The following is an 18,895-nucleotide window of genomic DNA, read 5'->3' on the forward strand; positions in this document are numbered from 1 at the left end:
GCCGTTGTATGAGCACCCAGACATGCGCTGCGATGCTCCCCCAAAAATGATATGTGGTGATTAGCTTTTGCATCATCGACTCTAGAACCTGGCTTCTTCAGTGTCATATTGTTAGTGATCCAGATTCTCTGCTCAATACAATCCTTTGATCCTCTCAATAGGTTTCCTCTCTCATCACTCAGGGCCAATCCTTTACCGTTCTAGGCTTGGCACGCATCTTCTAGGAGTGCAGTTCAAATGTTGAGAACTTCGGTCAGCTACAGAGCATGGCCAGAAAGGTTGGAATAATGCCATGCTTGGAGGATGAATGCGATGCATGGACGAGCTGGTATGATGACTACAATACACCCGCGTGGTTCGAACACACTCGAGATGCAAAGTCTAGGGGTTTATCCTCTCGATTGGATCCGATGAGTCTTCACTTAATTGACTCCATGTGAAAACACTTTCAGGGGTCGATTTTGTTTTGCACATCCCAATCTTTTGATTTTTGCGTTCAACACTTAACATTTCTACCAATAATTTATCACTACTTTTCTGTTTGATTCTTTTGAGATTGGTAAGCGTGATGGTTACTTCGTGCTGATAAATTAGAATCTAGCGGCTTGTCAAAAGAACAACTTTCCAGCAATTGAGAGCCTTTTTGAGTTGACTCAAGTAGTTTTCTTGAATCTGGCTTAGAACAAGGTTTGTTCAAAAACCGTTTGACCTGTCACCAGGGGAGCCAAGATACAACTTGTGTGCTACAAAAACATGAATAGCATCAACCAATGTTTGCAGGATTATCAGTAGTTCGCTTTGTTGATCGGTACAGGTATAGATACGACTGTCTGACCCCTTTAGCTGCCTATTGAATCAAGTCTATCATATCTTAATCTCATTAGTATTAGCTTTTTGTATATAAAGAACCCAAAACAATCTATCATTTTACTCCAATTCAAGAATGATCCTTATTTACTCACAGGATGTCCCAAATACAAAGCAATACAAGAATATTGTTTTATATTGGAGTGAATAGTTTATAATCACTTGTGCTTGTATGTGAACATTATTGACCATTAACATACTCTCAGTGTATGTCAACCAATTTCCGAGGCATGGAGTCTACAGTAGGGTTCGAATGATCTTAGTACAGACCACTTCCTTTAATTAAGTTTAAGATAATGCAATTAACAACCTCTGCCTGATAGCATCTTTCAGCTCCACATCAAAACGTCTGAAAACAATAATTCTCTTTATACTCACAGATCAATCATGTTACCCAGTAACCTAGCTGGAAGCTATCGCCGCTACAAGGAAGACACCAATGTATTTGCGACATGGTTGTTGAATACTGCAGAGACTTGTGGATACAATCTGGGATATGTTGACGAAACTCCCAAGCCGCAGTTAGCGCAACCAAGCACTAGACTCAAGGGGAAGGCAAGAAAAGAAGCAAAGAAAGCTGCAGCCAATTCGGCAACAATTGAACAAACTAACCTGAGGTATATCTCGACGAAAGAGATGTTGCTGCAGGCAGAAATTATTGCAAAACACAAGCGGCCGCCCGTGGAAATGCCAAAGAATATTCGTAACACCTTGGAGCGTGCGATAAGGGCACGAACACGCTGTGCCAATGTAAGAACACCTTACTCGCTTTCAAGCGAAGAATGTCTAACTTCAATATGGCGTCATGCTAATTAAACGCACAGTGGTTTCGTAACACCGAGACGGACCAGCACACCGATAAATCCAACCGCACACATGCGTATTTTATCTCAATACTTGAGAAGGCACTTGATACACTCGAGCCTTGTACTAGAAAAGAAAAAGATGCTGGCTCTAGTTCTGATTCTCAAATACGAGGCAGCAATACAGCTCATAGCACAAACATCTATGGCATGCTGGAGGTTGAAGATGTTGGTGCGGAAACCCCCAATGTCACGGTTGATGACATCATCACTGCATCTAAACCTAACGCAAAGAGACATCTGAACATATGTGAGATGGAAATCGAGGATAAGATAGACTTAGAATTTGTCGTCTTTTGCTTCTTCGAGGATTTACAGCGCATACAGGAGTTCTTGAAAGAGACATGGAAATTAGTTATGAAGGAAGAGCTGGACGCCATAACTGCTTCTCTCGTGTCTAACCTGGCTTTCAGTCTTGCTCGTCAGATTGAAGATGAGCTTACCTCAAGCTACCCAGAATTCTTCGGTGTTATTCCATCTTATGTTAAGATTGCGGGAATCCTACATGAAGTCAACTTCGCCAAAGACAAGCTGGATCAACAAGACAACAAGTCGAAGAGATCTACTTCCGACGAGTTTGTGTACTACTCCATCTTTCGTATTCTATCCAAGTATCTTCAATACGGACACACTCAAAGTGACGGTGCACAGTGTGTCATACCTATCAGCACTCTTTTATCTGCAAATGCTTTGGTCTACGAACAAACGGGTCGGCACATTATGCCAGCCACAGCCTCCGCCATTGATGACTGGGAGAATGAGGACCGATTGCTTTCTCAGATTTTACTCGATGTCACGAACAAGACATTTCTGAAGTATCATCATGAGATACACTTCAGCGAAGAAGTAAAAGAGCAGAGACGTATCGCTGAACGAATCATCTCATCACCATTTGAAGATGAGTTCACGAAAGGTCTGATGTCCACCAATAAAACCGGCAATATTAGAGTCTCTATCGTATTTGGAGCTAGAGCTCTTATGGATATTTCGAAGATTCTGGGCGATGGCGCTGGTAAGTCTTACGAAAGCTTGCGCCTAAAGGCATCTATTGCGTCAAAGGCTTTAGGGATCCGCTTCGACGCTTCAACCGAGCATGGTTTTCAGAATAGTCTCAAAGAACTGAATGGAGATTGGATCACACCGGAAATAACGCAACGAGCAATCAATCTTTCCCAGTTGATTCAACAAACTGTCAAGGAAAACGCCTTCGTTGTCATAAAACATAGGCACTTGCGAGACACGGCGAACAACATTCCAGAGCATCACCCTCTCTTTAGAGAGTTCAAACAGCTACAGCCTGAAACCATCTGGCCTTCAAAAGATCGAGCATTCTACTACAACTATAACCCGACTTACTGTGGGCTCGAATGGCTTAGAATTGCCATCCGAATGGAAAAGGAAGGTGTTGATCTTTGCAACACGTTTACATCATTTTTTGCGGTTGCACATCTTTACAACGCGCTAAAACAAGATGGTCTTGTTGAGAGTAACTGGGCCGTATTGGATGGGGCAGTCGAATCTCAATTGAAGCATCTCTTCAATGACATCCTACCTACCACGCATAAGCAAATAATCAGTCGGTTTATCATGAAGTTGGGTGTTCCAGCTAGCGCATTTGCACCAAATTGTCGCTCAGCTTCAAGCGCAAAGAACTTAGGCGTCAACTTTGTGAAGGGTACAGAAAACATGCTCAAGACTACCGAATTTTCTGGCGCCTTGATGAGCTACCTCGAGAACCCAGTTGCTGCTGATACTCTACTCATACAAGCTCAAAAGCATGGCCGCAAGAACGATGACAACAAGAAAGCCAAGGCTCGTCAGGGAACCCCTCTTGAGATCCTTACAGAGATGAGGATTTGGTTACCGCAGATCATTGCCAGAGTCGAAATACCGTATATCAAGCTTACACGCCAATGCAGCCTGTTACTATTACGTATTCGGGAAGCTTTAAACGAGGAACTTGGGATAGACAACAAGAATGGTCTTGTCGACTGTGCTGAAGCAAACCCGAAAGAGAATGTTCTGACGGTATTGCAGATTCTGGGCGAGGCTTACGGGATAGAACTCTGGTCGGAAAATGCACGCCGCAATATACTTGACAACACATCTATACAGCTAGAAACACCTCAATTGCTTATAGCCGCTCGAGTTACACGAGAATTCCTTGTAGAGATTGTAAAAGAGGAACCTATCAAAGCGTTTGACGTTCCCGAGGCGTTGCAACTGAAACGTGAGTTGAACCAAAAAGGACAAGAGCTGCAGAGGAGATATATGGCAGGCGATCAGAGTGCAGAAGTTATCGACGGATTGAGAAGGGCATTTTCGGAAGCTTCAATATAGATATTGATGCCAGAGCCATGTGATTTTTATCAAGGATTTGGATTGAATACATATGTAGTAATAGGAGTCGGTCGGAATTCAATATTTAATCTTTATTTTGAGCCTGAAACGATCAAGTGATTTCAAAGTGCCACGTCTTCAAATAGAAAAGTAGGGTCTAATCCGAGCACAGAGTCGCGACCCGCCAAAAGTGAAAGCTAAAAATCTTGAGCGACATTATATCAGGCATGGCTGTTATTCAGATTTCCTCTTCTAATTCGGCGCTACCTTACGTAATATGTTTCTTTGCTCTAAAAGCACGCACATTAATAACCTTCTCGTTTATTCCTTCAAATTTAGCGAACAAAATTTGAGCTCGCTCGAACTTGAAGATCACGTTTTCTGGTTCGGAATAATTTTTCATCTTGAATTGTATTGCTCACCTTGTTCTATAGCCGTTGTGCTTGTGACGAACACAATCAGAAACTCTCTCACAACTCCACTACCCCTGAACAAGACCACTTCTGAAGTTTAGTGAAATCCAGTTTATAGTACATTAAATTACAATGATATTAGGAGATCATACAGCTATCGACTTCATTTTCTCTTCTTTAACCGAGCGTCTCGTGATGGCAAGATATAAATCCACACATGAGTTGACAACCATCAAGTTGACGATTATACATGTACAAGAGCTTGTTACGGCGGATGAACAAAGAGTAACATATATAGACGTAGAGTAACATATATAGACGTAGAGTAACATATATAGACGTAGATCTGCTACTTATTTGTAGTTTGGTTTAATATTTGAGGAAGATTAAGTAAAGTTTCGTCCGCAAACTTCGCCTGGTTTGTCCCGCGGCAGACAGTTTCAAGTCCGTTAAGTTCCGTTGAGTCATGGGAGCTTGCTGCACAGCTGCCCAAGTGATACCTGCAATGATAAAATATATACATGTATACATCGTTGAAGGAGTTTTCTTGGTTTTTTTTATTGTTGCTTTGAGAGCCGTCATATCGAGAGCGAGAGCGGAGGGGACCAAAGATCTCACCATGAGAGTCAAATAGGACAAAAGTTGTGGTAACGGGGAAAGTTTAAGACCACCTCTCTAGACTTTTCTAACAATATGATTGCATGATGGATAGATTTGTCAAGAAACAATTCAACATTGTTGAAGCGTGGTCAAAGATGAGAAGCATTTTGACATTAGAACCAAGCCGATATAGGTTTCTGTGGGATTCATATTGTCTATCTGTTGATTGCCACAAGTGATTTCCGACAGTAATATGAATGATATGCCGCGACTTAATGTATCGAAATCAGATAATAGCAGAGTATGTGAATCTGAACTTTGATCAGGCTCTGGGGTACCGGAACAGCTGTGGTCGAGAACGCAATGTCTTTAACACAAAGAGCAGATTGCTGTGTTCAATTTGTTGGAAGAAATACTCTGCCAGAGCAGAGAATTCGAAACTATGGTACAGACTATAGATTATATTCACGTTGAAATTTCCAACCAGAGTTAAATAATAGTGTTCTAATGACTCAGCTGGACCCATGAACATCAATAGCTCATCATTTGAACTTACCTCGATTAAAGGATCTAGTCCGGGCTACTCAGCTTACACCTTGTGATGCTGACACAGGGACATAGTTGAAACAAAAGTCGACCTTGAGAAGTGTATCATTTCAATGTGAGTTTGTAGTAGATTCCCACATTCGTAGCTTCGAAGTCGAGAACAGTCAATCCGAAGCGAGCACATCCACATTCAACACATCCACATGAATGTATAACTGCGAGCCTCAAAACCAATCAATGTATCTTTGACATTCACGTATTCAGCTTCAATGGGAGGCCAATCATGGGGTGGCGATTGTAGTTGTGTTAAGAAACGAATAGCATAGCCTCAATGTATTCTCAAGTTTTCAAAATAGCCCCTCCTGCCCAGGGAAAAATGCATCATGAGACTCTCTGAAAGCTACGGACTTGATGCCAGAACAACGTTGTGGTTTATCGTCTCCGCTATCTTTGAGCACTGATACCAAGCAGGGAAACATTCTGGACGCTATCATTTGAGTGTCCAGCGAATGATGGGGTTGAAGAACCAATAGAAACCCGTACTGGTAAATTTGATTGTTTCAATTGTCAAAGTCGTGTTGTGTGCCGATTTGTTGGTTGCGCCATGTCGCGTTGCTTCAAGGTTCTCACGCCTACTCCGTATAGAGTTGAAAATTATAGCACCCCACACACTAAGAATCGGAAACACTCACTAAGCCTAAATAGTCCTAGATAAACTTTTTCACCACTCACCGCCAGCTACGTTGACAGCGGACCCATCGTCGACAGCCCCATTTTGACAAGCCCAATTGCTCATGTTTGCATAAATCGTAAATATGTATGTGATTCACATAATAAGATTAATGCTGCTGATAAGTTAATGAGGGGCGAGTTATCTGCAATCTTTAGAATCATCTATCAATGTTGTGAGAAAGCAATCCATCTCGAAGAAACATCATCCGCCGTCAAACTTTTATATCACTCATTAGAACCTCGGGAGCGCTCACCGCAACATGATTACCTGATGACTCTTGATAACAGAGGGGAACATTAGTTCTGCTACTTCTTCCTCTCTCATTTTACTTCTTTCTTGCGTACGCTACATACATATATCTACCCTGGAGGTTGATGTGAGTCTTCTTGGTCTCAAAGAGCCGACTTGATATTGACTTTAGAACAGTATCTTTTCGCATCCCCCCTCAATACACCTCTACGCCGTGTCCCTCTCTACGTTCACTCATTCGCAAAAACAAAATTTTCTCGAGATAGACAGGCCACAAAGCAGTGCAGTAACGCCTAAGACATTACGAAATGGGCCTCGAGAAGCTCTTCGCTGTCGCAGCGCCGAAGAAAGGATCATCGAGATCGTCGTCGAATCAAACGTCCATAGCACCGATGCATCTTGAGCAAATCTTTCGTTTCCCTGGAGTCCTGACCGAAGTTTCGAGCGTTGTCAAGAATCTATCAGAAGGTTACACAACATATCAAAATGGGGCAGCGCTTAGGAACCAGCTGGAATCCGTTGTGCCGGAGGTGCAAACATTTGCTTCAGGGATGAACCGATATTTGAAGAACAAGAACTGGTTGGATTTGTTTCAAACCTTCCTGGTGGGGGCGAATGTTGTTGCTGCTTTCATGGAAGTACTGCAGGGTTCGTCTGGTCTTGAAGAAATCGGGTTAAAGATTTATGGCGAACTCGAAGCACAGACAGGACTTGCTGCCCCTGATAAATTCGCGAAGCATGTTGACAAATATATCCGGAAAGAGGCAGCGAGTGTCTATGGTGGTGACGAGGAGCATCTCTATTTCCTCTATCACCCGGATACAGATTGGCACGGCGAGTTCCACGATATTGTTCAAAACAAACCGGTGCCAAGTAATTTTGTCGGCATGTCCGAGAATCTTCACGCCCTGTGTACTTGGATGTTATTTATGCGGAAACGACTTGAGAGATCAAGGATTAATGCACGTTTTCATCTCCTGATTCCTGCGTATAGACCCATGGTTGTTAGAACGGCTTTCGTCTTTCCAGAAGAACTCTACCCTTTGACCGTCCGTGGACATATTCACAACTCGAAAGAATATGTCTGGTTAAATCTCCCTACGATGAAAGATGTCCCTTCCGACTTGTTCGAAATGTCAAATGTGGGAAATATTGCTGCTTTACCAAAGCCACCGGCACTATGGCAGCATGCGTTGACCTGGGTAGGGAGTATGGTAATGCCGAGAAAAGAGCCACCCCCAATTGTTCTAGGAAGGGGGAACATTAGTCCCAATGCTCCTATCTCATTGGAAGATAATGAAGACGAGAAACTCGAAGCACCAGAGGATATCCAGATTCAGCCTGAAACACGACAGATAGTAAGAGGCGAGAAGAGACGAAAGCATCGAAGTTCACGACCGAAGGGCGACTTGAAACAGTATTGATCTTTGTTGTTGCGATGTGGAACGCGGAGATCCTCGCAAGTATCTCGTGTGCGCTACATGTGGGAATTGAACTGGCTGCCATGGGCGTATCTAAAGGAGATTTGGTGAAAGAAAGACGGATGGAAATGAGTGATGAATTAGATACCAAATACAAAAGGAAGGAGTAAGATAGGAGAACATTTGTGATTTGCGGCTTGGATAGCTTCGCGGTAGCCTCGGCACCGACCTGAAATAATCAAACTCATAAATTACTCTGGGAAGTGGCGTTCGCGATTATTTTCCTTTTGCTATGCGATACCAAAGTAGAATAGAAATACAGATATCATGAAGGATTCTCTTAACAGGTTTTATACATTCGTCGATGTGGCATATCATACCCAAAATTCCAATTCAAGAACTCTGGGAAAGTTCCTGGCCATGTAGACAGCTCTAAGCCGCTTCTATGGAGGAGAGAGACTGACCTAAATCTATCTTCAAGGCTTCAGTTGGCGATAATCAATTGGTTTTCATGCTGAAAGTCCCATGAATAGATAGTCGTCGAGCCTGAGCTTAGCGAAGTCTTCAACTATCATTCAACCCCTCACCACAAGGTTAGTCAATCGAACGTAAAAACTTTATTTTCATCTTGGTGAGGTTGTGAGATCTACAACCTTCGCTAGTAATACATGCACGGATGTTCAAAGAATATCCAGTCATGTTTCTTAAGCGGTAACATTCGAAAGGCCAACGATGTCATGGCGCCCTCTCACCTCACAAAAGAACAACGTCTGTTCAAAAGCAGAACGACTGGGTGTAGAGTACCTATTCTTACCTGGAGATACCATATAGCTTGGTGTTAGACTATTTTTGACTATTTTTATGCACATATGCTCATGTCAGTTGACACAATGAAGCACTGACGGCTCGGCTCGCAAGCTGCGACGAGTCATAATAGATTGCTGGAAGTGGCTTGAACAAAGGATAATGAAGCCAAGTCTAGAAAGTAGAGTAGATTTGTTTTTTCTTTTTCAGCAAAAAGTGGTCTAGACAAGTCGATGTGTATCCGTCTCTCAAATACATCAGGTATCATCGAGGAAACTCAAACTCTAATATCGGCGAATAACTTTCCGATGTCTAGGTTAGAATTTGCAAAGAATTGGCATCGCTTTATGAACAGTAGATAGATGGGGTACCCCTTTTTTATATCAAGCACTACGCTTTGATACGATCAGGAGCTTCAGGTCGTATTCATTTTTCCATAAGTATGAAAAACTTTGTTGAAATTTAGTCTTGTATTTGTGTAGAGGTGCATTGTTTAGCCAGGGTTTACTACATCACTTTCACCACTTGTTTCGCTTGACTTAATGTGTGACCAATTCTTGATGCGAAGTAAAGGCTCAGAAAGCTGACTAGAAATTGCTGCAGCGTGTTTGAGAAATCATTCAGATTTTGGATGCATGCAGGCTTCTTACATAAGTCACCATGCTCTGCTTATGTAGCAAGTCTGTCTCTGTGTACCTGGGCCTAACAGTAGAATCCGAACACCCGCACTACCATCTAGCTTCTTCCTTGTGCTAGTACTTGGCATCTTCCCTCAGAAATCCTCGTCCTCTTCATATTCATCTTTCGAAAATCTATCCCTTGTCACTTTCTCGGCCTTGATCCTTGAATTCTTCTCCAATGTCTTGAGGTGCAGTGGGTATTGTTGTCTTCCATTTGCTTGTCCTGAGAGTGCTTTTTTCGAGACGCCCTCTTGATGGTCTGGCGCACGCCTTCTTATGATGCGTGTAGCTCTCTTTCTTGGCGGAATAATATTTAGGGAGCGCCTACGCTCCTCTGCTCGAATCGCAGGTAAAGAAGCCAGCGTAACATCTGCTCTTCGCTCGTCTTTCCTTCTCCCCTTGCCACTATTGTCATTCTTATCATCATCGTCGTCGTTGTTGTCTCCGCCATTGTCACCACCACCATCATTTGGATTATCAGCTGGTCTCGCAGCTGGAAATCTTCTAAATTTAGTCAATATTGCCGGATTATGAATAAAGATGAAGCTTGCTTTAAGCCACTCTTATGAGATCTGGGACTATCAAAATTCCTGAGTGCTGGAGATAATAGAAGACAGTTACTTACACATCATGGCATACGGGACATGACTCCGTTGAAAACAATCTTCGCTGGGACCTATTACGCAGTGTTATATCATTGTGTACGCAGTACTCTCCTAGTCGATGTGGTCCTCGTTGATGTGCTGCTCGGCAAGCAGTGGCGTGAACAAGAATATGATGACCTCGCGGGCATAAATTGGTGTAGTAGACACACATCGCCGTTCAAAATTGTTTTATTGCCTTAATTGAAAGTCATGTATGATCTTAAGATGAAGTGGATATGAGAGCCTAAAAATTGTAGCTATATATTCAAATCCTCATAAAGAGTAGAATGGCTAGAAAAAGCTTTATTAGAATCCCTAAACGAGGTTGAAAGCAAGAACGTTTTGATTATACAATTCTCTATTGAGCAGACCCTATTACAAGCAACTAGACGAAATATTACGGATTGGTTTGAACGTTCTGGAAGAAGTCTTGTTTCTTATAGTATCATTTGAAAGAATAGTTTTTTGAAAATAGAAATCCAGCTCAAAGGTCACTGTGGCATTGCTACTCTGATCAATCTGACTTTGATAGCGTTGAATGAAATGAGACATGCGACATTGTTATCTGTCGACATGACAAACAGGTCCCTTGAAAGTGCATGACAATATCTGAATGGACTCACTCAGCATCTGGTGTTCTTTTTATACAGCGGTACTAAATAGTGATGATATACAATCAATGAAAACAAGGATGAATCCAGCATCTTCACATCTTCTACTTCCTCTATTTTATTTCCCGGGAAGTCCTTGGGAGAAAAATTCTGAAATTTGTATAGAAAACCAGAAAGCTGCTGTTGTTGAAACGCGATTAGTGAGAGCTTCAAAGTGGCAGTGGAACCTCATTTCGGAAGTTGGAGTTCTACTCGGAGATGTTGATAACTACAAAATGGTTCGCCATGGTTCCTTGGGATGTTTTGTGTGTTTAGTTCTACTTATTTAAATGATTGAAAGCTTCTGACTATCGAGTGAGCCATACGTCTCAGTTTGAAAAATATCATATCACTGACGGGAGAGGATTTTCTATTTTATGGGCAGTCAAACAATTTCCTTAAGGTGCACCAATAGACCCAGCCATGTTAGAGGTCCATCTCTGTAACAAGTAAACCTTGGCTCTTCTCAGTTTACTTCGACCACTACCATCCATGGTATTAGCCCACTGATTTTCTTGCCTGAATTGTTCTTTGCTTTTTGGTAGTGGGCAATTTTTCTTCAAACTTCTCATTTCGAACACGTCCACGTTTTGCTGGGGCATTATTCGCCGGCATTAAACCCTTGCAACCCCTTCCGGTGTTCCTAACGCGTCTTACTGCAGCCGGAACTTGGGAATGCCCACTCTGAGTCACTGTACATTGATCCATTTCGTCTGTTTCCTCCTTTTTATCATTCTCCTGCTCGTATGCTTCCTCTTTCTTTACCACTATCGTCGGCTTATCTTCTCCTACTTCGTCTTCCTCGTCTCTCTCATTGACCAGGGTCACGGCCTCGGCAGCGTCTTCTTGGTCTTCTCTTTGTCTAACAATATTCGATTAGTGATACACACTAAATTGCATCGAGACTCGCGAAGCGATTCATGGTTTCTCCAGCGCCTCAAAGAAGGGCCGGCACCTGAGATACTGGCGATAGAATAAATGAAAAGATATCACTACTTACTTCTCTATTTCGCAAAGCCTACAATATTCTCTCGCGTTCCTACTTTTCCTTATATTGCCCATTCTTACTTCTTCGATGTCGCAGTATCTGAGCGGTCTGCAACTGTTTGCATAGTTACAGGCTTTCGTGAAAACGAGAGAACATTCGTGACCTTCAAGACAAGTCTCAATGTAGTAGATGCACATTTTCAGTTGCAAGTGAGCTTTCAAGAAGAAACTGAATAGAAACCAAAATCTTAGACCAAACTGCAGAAGAAGATGCAATACTTATGTGTAGAGATTCCTACAAAGATAAATTTTAGGACAATTGGGCTAGCCAATTTTCAAGAACCTCTTCGTAGATCGTTCACAAAAAGAGAAAAATTAGATTGAATTGCTCTGAGATCTTGTAAAGCGCCTTTTACCCTCATGTAGTATTGTTCGAGAACGAAAATCAAATGAAAGAACTGGCTTTTAGTTTACTCCAATGTTTGTTACTCCAGTTGGAGATCTCAAAAGTGATGTCATTCAATGTGGATTCTTATTAGCAACTAATTGTTTTAAATGCTCATTATTATCAAACTTAACCCTGTGGAAATGGCATGCGACATCATCTGATGGTGGTCCCAGTGGAATAATTTCTGTTAGGAATGAACTGAGCTAAATAAGGGGCCAAACATTTGGCACAATTATACCCCAAATTAGTATCATGTTCCTCATACCTTTATTAGAGAGATGCGTGAAATATGAGCCTGTTTGATATCTCTTTGAAAATTTGTTCCTGCAAGCTGATGATCTAAGTCAGGATGCTTGCATAGACTTTTCTTAGTTGGTTTAGAAACACTTTCACTTCGATCACAGGTTCTTGTACAAATTCAAAAAAAAGTTCTTTTTGTCTAATGCTAGCGCCACTAGGATTCATGTTGATCTTACCATTCGTGATGTGACTGTATATCTACTTCTCCCTTGTCAGCCACCCGCATTGAATGAAATTCGTTCAACAGAAATGTAGTCAAGATGGCCGATAATTAAACATTACTTCTTGCGGCATGATTGTCTAATCACCGGATCTGGAACACTCTTCAGCTTGTACTCCGAGAGGCGCTTGATGTTTGGAGCAGCAGAACTTTTACTTCCAAGTGACTGCTCATTGGTTGTGTTTGGCTTTTGCGAACCCGTTATGATATGTCTTGAGATTGCATCGCGTGCCAGGGGGCAGTTATTCTGGCGATTTCACCCCGTTCCACGAAGCCCCAAAGGGTTCGAGGCGAGCTGCTATGGCCCGGAAGACGACATGCGATCCCAACCACCGCAACAGGATCCTAGATTTAGGTGGATTCTGCGTCTTTGGAAAACTCATGACCACCTGTGGCAGATATAGGGCTTTTACTCATGGCTGTCATGATGTTGCTGCTTCAAATCAAAATCCGAGTCTTGCTATGAAACATGAAAGCGGTTGCAAAAAAGCAAAAACTAGAAGTGAATGGTGAAAGATAAATGCTGAATTGCATGTCGTTCTTATAGTTCTTAATCAAGAGCAAGGTCCTAGTGGCTTTTTCAGTCGTTATGAGCTATAAACATAGTTTAAGGACTTTCTGGTTGCAGTGGCATCGCCTATACCTGCAGAGCGTTGCATCTACAGATGTGATTGAATTACCAAAATGAGTTGTTCAAGGTAATCACGCACCAGAATGGAGCACGAGAGAATATCTTGATTCCACTGTTCACTACTTGTCACAAAGATTAAGCAAGTAAGCCTCCGGCAATCCAAATAAGCTGCATGAAGACTATTGGTGGGTCCGAGATGATCTTCGAATGTATTGTAAACGGTGAATTCTGATTGCTTGATTTGATCACATACAAAAGTCTCCCCTGCTCATCTCCAGAGGTCGTGCCGTGTATCGTCCCAGGAATACCAGGAATACGGTACAACTCCCACTTCTTATACGCCTTAAAAATCTCACCCTACTGTTTATAAACTCCTCCCTCTACCTAAGCCATCATATCAGGGTAGCTACGAAAATGGATATTATATGTAATTCAACATGTCGGAAACAGTTTCTTGCAGACATAAGTATCCTTACCTTCTTCATCTCATTTCTCGTATGACTTATTTGAAACAGCTATTTTAGGCACCCGACTCTTATCAATTCAACAAACGAATTTAACAAACGCTAGCCGTTAGCCGCAAGGGATCTAGGCTTAAGTTCCGACTGGCTGTACAAGCATCAGCTTTGATTGACATCGTGCTCAAAATTTCTCAATAACCTCCTTTTTGCATCTGTCACTGAATGTAAGACAGATGGGTGTGGACTGATACAGGAAATGCAGAGCTCAAATTTTTGGATTAAAGGAAGCATCACTGTCAATAGACGAGCGTGTATCTGGCGTGGTGAAAGGAGTAGGTCCAAGTTGAAAAAAAAAATAGAAGGTGCTGTGTTTGTTAACTGACTCCTACAGATTGATGTTGCCACCAGAGAGCCTAACTCAGGCAGGTTCATGGAGCACACCGGAAATGAATTGGATTGGTAGGGCTGAGTACAAAAGATTCATCTACAAGGTAGATAGTGGGCTTCCGACCTTGCTCATTCTGTTGAGCAGATGAATAGAATCCTGAATATATAAATTACCGTCTCTATCACTTACTAGGAGTTTCATGTTCAATATAATTTCTGTCTTACCCATAATATTGGCATGTCTTCACCAAACATTTTTGCGTGCTTATCTCGACTTTCTGCTTCTCCAACCACATCCTACAGCCAGATATCTCTTGCAAAAGTTTCCCTAATTGTTTTTCTGTTTAATTTGCTCCAACATTCATAATCTCGTGATTGTTTAAGAAGCATCAGGATTGTATCATTCCAAATTTTCATGGAAACTTTCTGTCCAACGAGCTCAGTAATCTTGACGCAAATGAGAATGAAGCATGGAATATTTGTTATCACAATACACGAGAAACATGGATAGCTTTGTAATAGCAAAGTTTCTGTCATGCGGCTTGTCATATTACGGATTTTATCTTGATATCCATTGATATGAAAGAGCAAGCATGAATATCGAATCCTGAATTCAAGACATCATCATCTCTGATCTACACGAGCGCGGTAGCTAGCATCCACCACCGTCATCCATACCATCGCAGTCACCTCGCCTATCACACGGTTTATCTGAAACATGACTATCTTCGAAATGGATCTTTCTATTTGTTTCATGGCGAATGTTGTTGGCCGTCGTCTGAGATTGAGAAACAATCTCTTGTTCACTGAGGACTGTCCCGATAGGAGTGGACATTGCTTCCTTTCTGCCTTGCATGAGTTAGCTGTAGGGAGCTGAATAATGAATGTGGACACTGTTATTTAGGTGTTAGAAATACTTACACGTCTTGTTCTATATTGGGATGACATCTGCGGCAAGGTTCAGGATACATCTGATGAGTAGATTTTTGAACTTGTGCTTGACCTGCTGAGTAGATGCTGCAGGGAATGAAAGTTGACCGTGATCGTGCACATAAGTAAATTGCATCGAGCTTCATCCAATGTGCAGCCTTGGCTGGGCAGGTTACGATGTCAAAATTACACATTGTGTAGTTCAGATATCTGAGAAAAAGTTCGTGGGAATTTAGTAGGGACGAAGACAGATAGGGATTCAAAAACTTGATGTAATATCGTTATTTGAAAACAACTTGTGGGGGAAATATATAGCCTAGTGTTCCGTACACATATTCTAGAAGCTGCCGGATCCAAGAATTAAATCACTTTTATCCTCCCCCCCTCTTTCTCCTTATCTCTTTCGTTTCCAGTCCCCCTTTATTCACCAAGAGGAAGCGTTTGTATACTTATCTCTTCCCAGTTCCTTCTTTCCCAGTGTTGGAAAGCCTCAGATCAGATCATACGATTATGCATAAAGGCTGTTATGGCATTTTAAATTACGCAAAAAAACTTGCCCAGAATCTCCGGCAAAGTAATATTTTTGCAGGCTCTGAAAAATTGGAAGCTTTGTGGATAGACTCAAGCATTGCTTTATTTCAACAGAAGGAAATTCAAGCAGGAGGTATGAAAGCTTTTCATATGACAAGTTTCTACCATGAAAACAGACTCCCACACAGAGACCCTGAAGCAGAATTTCCTTTGAACATATGATACTTCAAAGATGTGATTTTGAATAGTAAATTCCATTCAAACAATCACATCCTTTTCCATATAATTTTGAAGTTCTCTTGTGCACTTCCACAAGACCTCAAAAGTAAAGACTTGAGAGATCTTCTTCATCACATCTTTCATCTTATCATTCTGAGCCTTCCAGCTCATTCTGCAATTGGAAAGATGGATGAGAAAAAACTAGAAGTCCTCTAATTCATATATAATGTCAGCCCATCTCAACGCCACAAAAGTGTTCTCAATGCACGTTACCATCCCATCAACATAAATTTATCCCATAATAATCATCACAAACATCGTGCACTCATAGTTCGCAAAACTGAACATGGCTTCCAATTCCCAGTATTTTCTTCGGTCCGATGTTAAAAAATGGCCGTGGATCACCATGTTCATTCGGCGGGAGGGTAATCGTCGATGTTGTCAAGCCATAGTCTATATTTGTAGAGAATGTAACAAGAGAGCCGATGTGCGTTATGTCTCCTGGTGTGATGTGCATCGAGTTACCAATGGTAATTGTGGAAAGCATCACACTAAATATTTTCGCGAGCGCGTGGCGGGAGAAATGTGTTATGGTTGTTTGATCATAAGTAGGAAGTAAGTGTCCGATTTTTTGCTTCAAGAGCTCTGTGGACTAACTACGCTACAGATTCTTAAAACATCCTCCCAAGTTTCGTAAGAAGCACCGTAAGCAGAGAAAACAGAAGAAAAGTAGAGCACTTGCTCCTTTCGATCGCGACAAGAAGAAGCGTCGAAAATACAAGGGACCAAAAGAAATGGGCGAAAAGAGAAAGAAATCATCGGTGAACTGGCCTGTTTTGTTCCAAGCTTTAATTTCGTGCATCTTGCGTTAAAAAGACGCAAGGAGGATTCATCCAGGTTTCGATAGAGTCATTTAATCATTCATAATTTGAGCTTGATGACTTCATTTCATGTCATTGAATCAAAACTAGGCCATGGATTAAATGTGCTTGCTCATCAGAGCAACTGATATTGCAAAATCTAATAATAAAGAAGTTTATCATAGATTGGACGGATACCCAGATTAGCAAAAAAATAATCAAGTACCTATTCACAACAATTGGCATGGACTACCGTTAGAATCTGTCTAAAGTAATTAGCTTTTGTAGAGTGATTATCCTATCGCAAAACTGCATTTGAAAAGATCTTTGGGCTTCATGTGAGGAACGATAGAGGACCATTTAATTCTCCGCACAAACACTGTAGTCCCAAGCCATACAAGTTGTTCGAAATGTGATTGATCTAAATTCTAGCTAGTAGCTATTCACAAGTTCTCCTACAACTACTACAACGGAGATGTTCAGATAGATCATCATTAGTAAGCAAAAGAGAGCTGCAGCCGAAATATCATTCTAGGGACAAATAGACGTGAAAGAAGAGGCTCCCTAAATTAATCTTGAAGTAAATATTTTCTTTAAGTTGTGAATTATTAAACTTCGAAGCAATATACTTACTACCTTACTTGAAATATCGGTAATAAATTTCACTTGGGCTCTAATATTCACGGAACGGAGTATGAAGGGGAATGAAAAAAATAGCCGAATATTTAAACGACCAAATGAAGAAGAGTGCGTAGAGTTTATTCTAAGTATAATTTAATTAGCAGACCAAATTTACATACTAAGTAAGCGAATACTGATCTCCCCAGTGAGTAAGCGATGTCATTTGTTATATGCCAATTAGATACTAACTAGAGTAAACATAATTCCTGTTTCACGTTAATCTTTAGCTAAAAAAGACTGCTCTTAATCAATTGCTAAACTAAGTTAAGATCATTCCAGAGCTGACTAGCTACCCACTTAATCGCAAGTAAGAGAGCTCAACTTGTGAGATAGATCGGTTACATCATTTTTATCTCCGTATCCTTCCATCTCCATGTCAAATTCCATTTCATCCGTCATTTCAGCCTCCGCCTTCGACTTCAATTGTGCCTTTGCACTCATTCTCGTTCTCTTAGGTATCTTTCTGGAAGTCTTCGTAGGTGTGCTATATCCACCTTCACTGCGAGACTTGACAATAGCTCTTCTATATCTCAGTTCATCATTTCTAGCTTGGTGGAATTTGATGTCCTTACTTCTTGCAAGCTTATCTCCTCCGGTTCCGCTTGGTGTGGGTTTGCGTTTAATACCACTTCGACTTCGATTGAAAAGACCGGGTCGCTTTAACACTCTCTTATCATCGAGTTCTAATGGTTTGGTGGCAGTGTTCGGGGGAGTATTCATGTAAATTTCGTCGGAAGTATAACCGGAATTTCTACTAATGATCTGCAGTTAGCCACGGATCTCACACCATCAAATCTCGAATCTCAAACCCTAATTGAAGGAGTACTAACCTCATGACACATTCTGCGCAATCTCTATCCTTGACTTCCTCCGAGTAAACCACATCAGGGATACAGGGCTTGTTATCGAAATGACTCCTGCATCTTGCGCTGTTCTCCTGCCCGTTGTGGAGACATCTGTATTGAAAGATGCTTATTTGGCAGCGTCCTGAGAAGATGGAATTTGGGGTAATATTCATTTTGATGATGCTTGTGACTTGAAGAAGTCGACTTGATGTGATTCGAAGAAGTTGTCTTGATTTGATTCTGATGATTTTGGTGTGAATTTGATAATCTTGACGAGGAACAATTAGTGGTGATATTTTTGGACTGATTAAATAGTTGTGACTTTGCGTCTGAAAGTCAGGAATAGATAATTGTGATGAAGCAGACGTGACTGGAACATATATAGACACGAGGAAGAGATATCTACAGCCGAAGGGGTTGATACGGCGTAAGCGTATTGGCTTAACAATCTGATGGCATACCGTAAACATTGTACGCTCTGACCGTATCACCCTCAGTATTACTCACATACGAGACTATTAACAATTGAGTCTACTGTACTATACAGAAATTATTTTGATAGAAGGTTGCCGTTAGAGCACTTGA

General features: G+C 41.5%; 7 protein-coding genes across 7 annotated transcripts; 3 read left to right on the forward strand and 4 right to left on the reverse strand.

Moving 5' to 3' along the window:
- Positions 1-1,254: 1,254 nt before the first annotated feature.
- On the forward strand, positions 1,255-4,070 carry EAE98_008911 (uncharacterized protein; the record flags this gene model as incomplete). The annotated part of the gene is made up of 2 exons (XM_038956534.1): positions 1,255-1,617; positions 1,692-4,070. The coding sequence occupies 2 exons, from the start codon at positions 1,255-1,257 to the stop codon at positions 4,068-4,070; spliced, it is 2,742 nt and encodes a 913-aa protein (XP_038807246.1).
- Positions 4,071-6,919: 2,849 nt separating this feature from the next.
- EAE98_008912 (uncharacterized protein) lies at positions 6,920-8,035 on the forward strand (the record flags this gene model as incomplete). Its single annotated transcript, XM_038956535.1, has 1 exon — positions 6,920-8,035. One exon carries the CDS (start codon positions 6,920-6,922, stop codon positions 8,033-8,035), a length of 1,116 nt encoding a protein of 371 aa, XP_038807247.1.
- Positions 8,036-9,608: 1,573 nt separating this feature from the next.
- Positions 9,609-10,332, reverse strand: EAE98_008913 (uncharacterized protein; the record flags this gene model as incomplete). Its single annotated transcript, XM_038956536.1, has 2 exons — positions 9,609-10,020; positions 10,142-10,332. 2 exons carry the CDS (start codon positions 10,330-10,332, stop codon positions 9,609-9,611), a joined length of 603 nt encoding a protein of 200 aa, XP_038807248.1.
- A 976-nt stretch (positions 10,333-11,308) lies between these two features.
- Positions 11,309-11,922, reverse strand: EAE98_008914 (uncharacterized protein; the record flags this gene model as incomplete). Its single annotated transcript, XM_038956537.1, has 2 exons — positions 11,309-11,672; positions 11,879-11,922. 2 exons carry the CDS (start codon positions 11,920-11,922, stop codon positions 11,309-11,311), a joined length of 408 nt encoding a protein of 135 aa, XP_038807249.1.
- Positions 11,923-14,896: 2,974 nt separating this feature from the next.
- Positions 14,897-15,368, reverse strand: EAE98_008915 (uncharacterized protein; the record flags this gene model as incomplete). Its single annotated transcript, XM_038956538.1, has 2 exons — positions 14,897-15,089; positions 15,166-15,368. The coding sequence occupies 2 exons, from the start codon at positions 15,366-15,368 to the stop codon at positions 14,897-14,899; spliced, it is 396 nt and encodes a 131-aa protein (XP_038807250.1).
- A 902-nt stretch (positions 15,369-16,270) lies between these two features.
- On the forward strand, positions 16,271-16,796 carry EAE98_008916 (uncharacterized protein; the record flags this gene model as incomplete). Its single annotated transcript, XM_038956539.1, has 2 exons — positions 16,271-16,539; positions 16,592-16,796. 2 exons carry the CDS (start codon positions 16,271-16,273, stop codon positions 16,794-16,796), a joined length of 474 nt encoding a protein of 157 aa, XP_038807251.1.
- A 966-nt stretch (positions 16,797-17,762) lies between these two features.
- Positions 17,763-18,483, reverse strand: EAE98_008917 (uncharacterized protein; the record flags this gene model as incomplete). The annotated part of the gene is made up of 2 exons (XM_038956540.1): positions 17,763-18,216; positions 18,296-18,483. The coding sequence occupies 2 exons, from the start codon at positions 18,481-18,483 to the stop codon at positions 17,763-17,765; spliced, it is 642 nt and encodes a 213-aa protein (XP_038807252.1).
- Positions 18,484-18,895: the final 412 nt, after the last annotated feature.

Source organism: Botrytis deweyae (assembly GCF_014898535.1).
Source record: "Botrytis deweyae strain B1 chromosome Unknown BDEW_024, whole genome shotgun sequence".
In the NCBI taxonomy this organism is placed as follows: Eukaryota; Fungi; Ascomycota; class Leotiomycetes; order Helotiales; family Sclerotiniaceae; genus Botrytis; species Botrytis deweyae.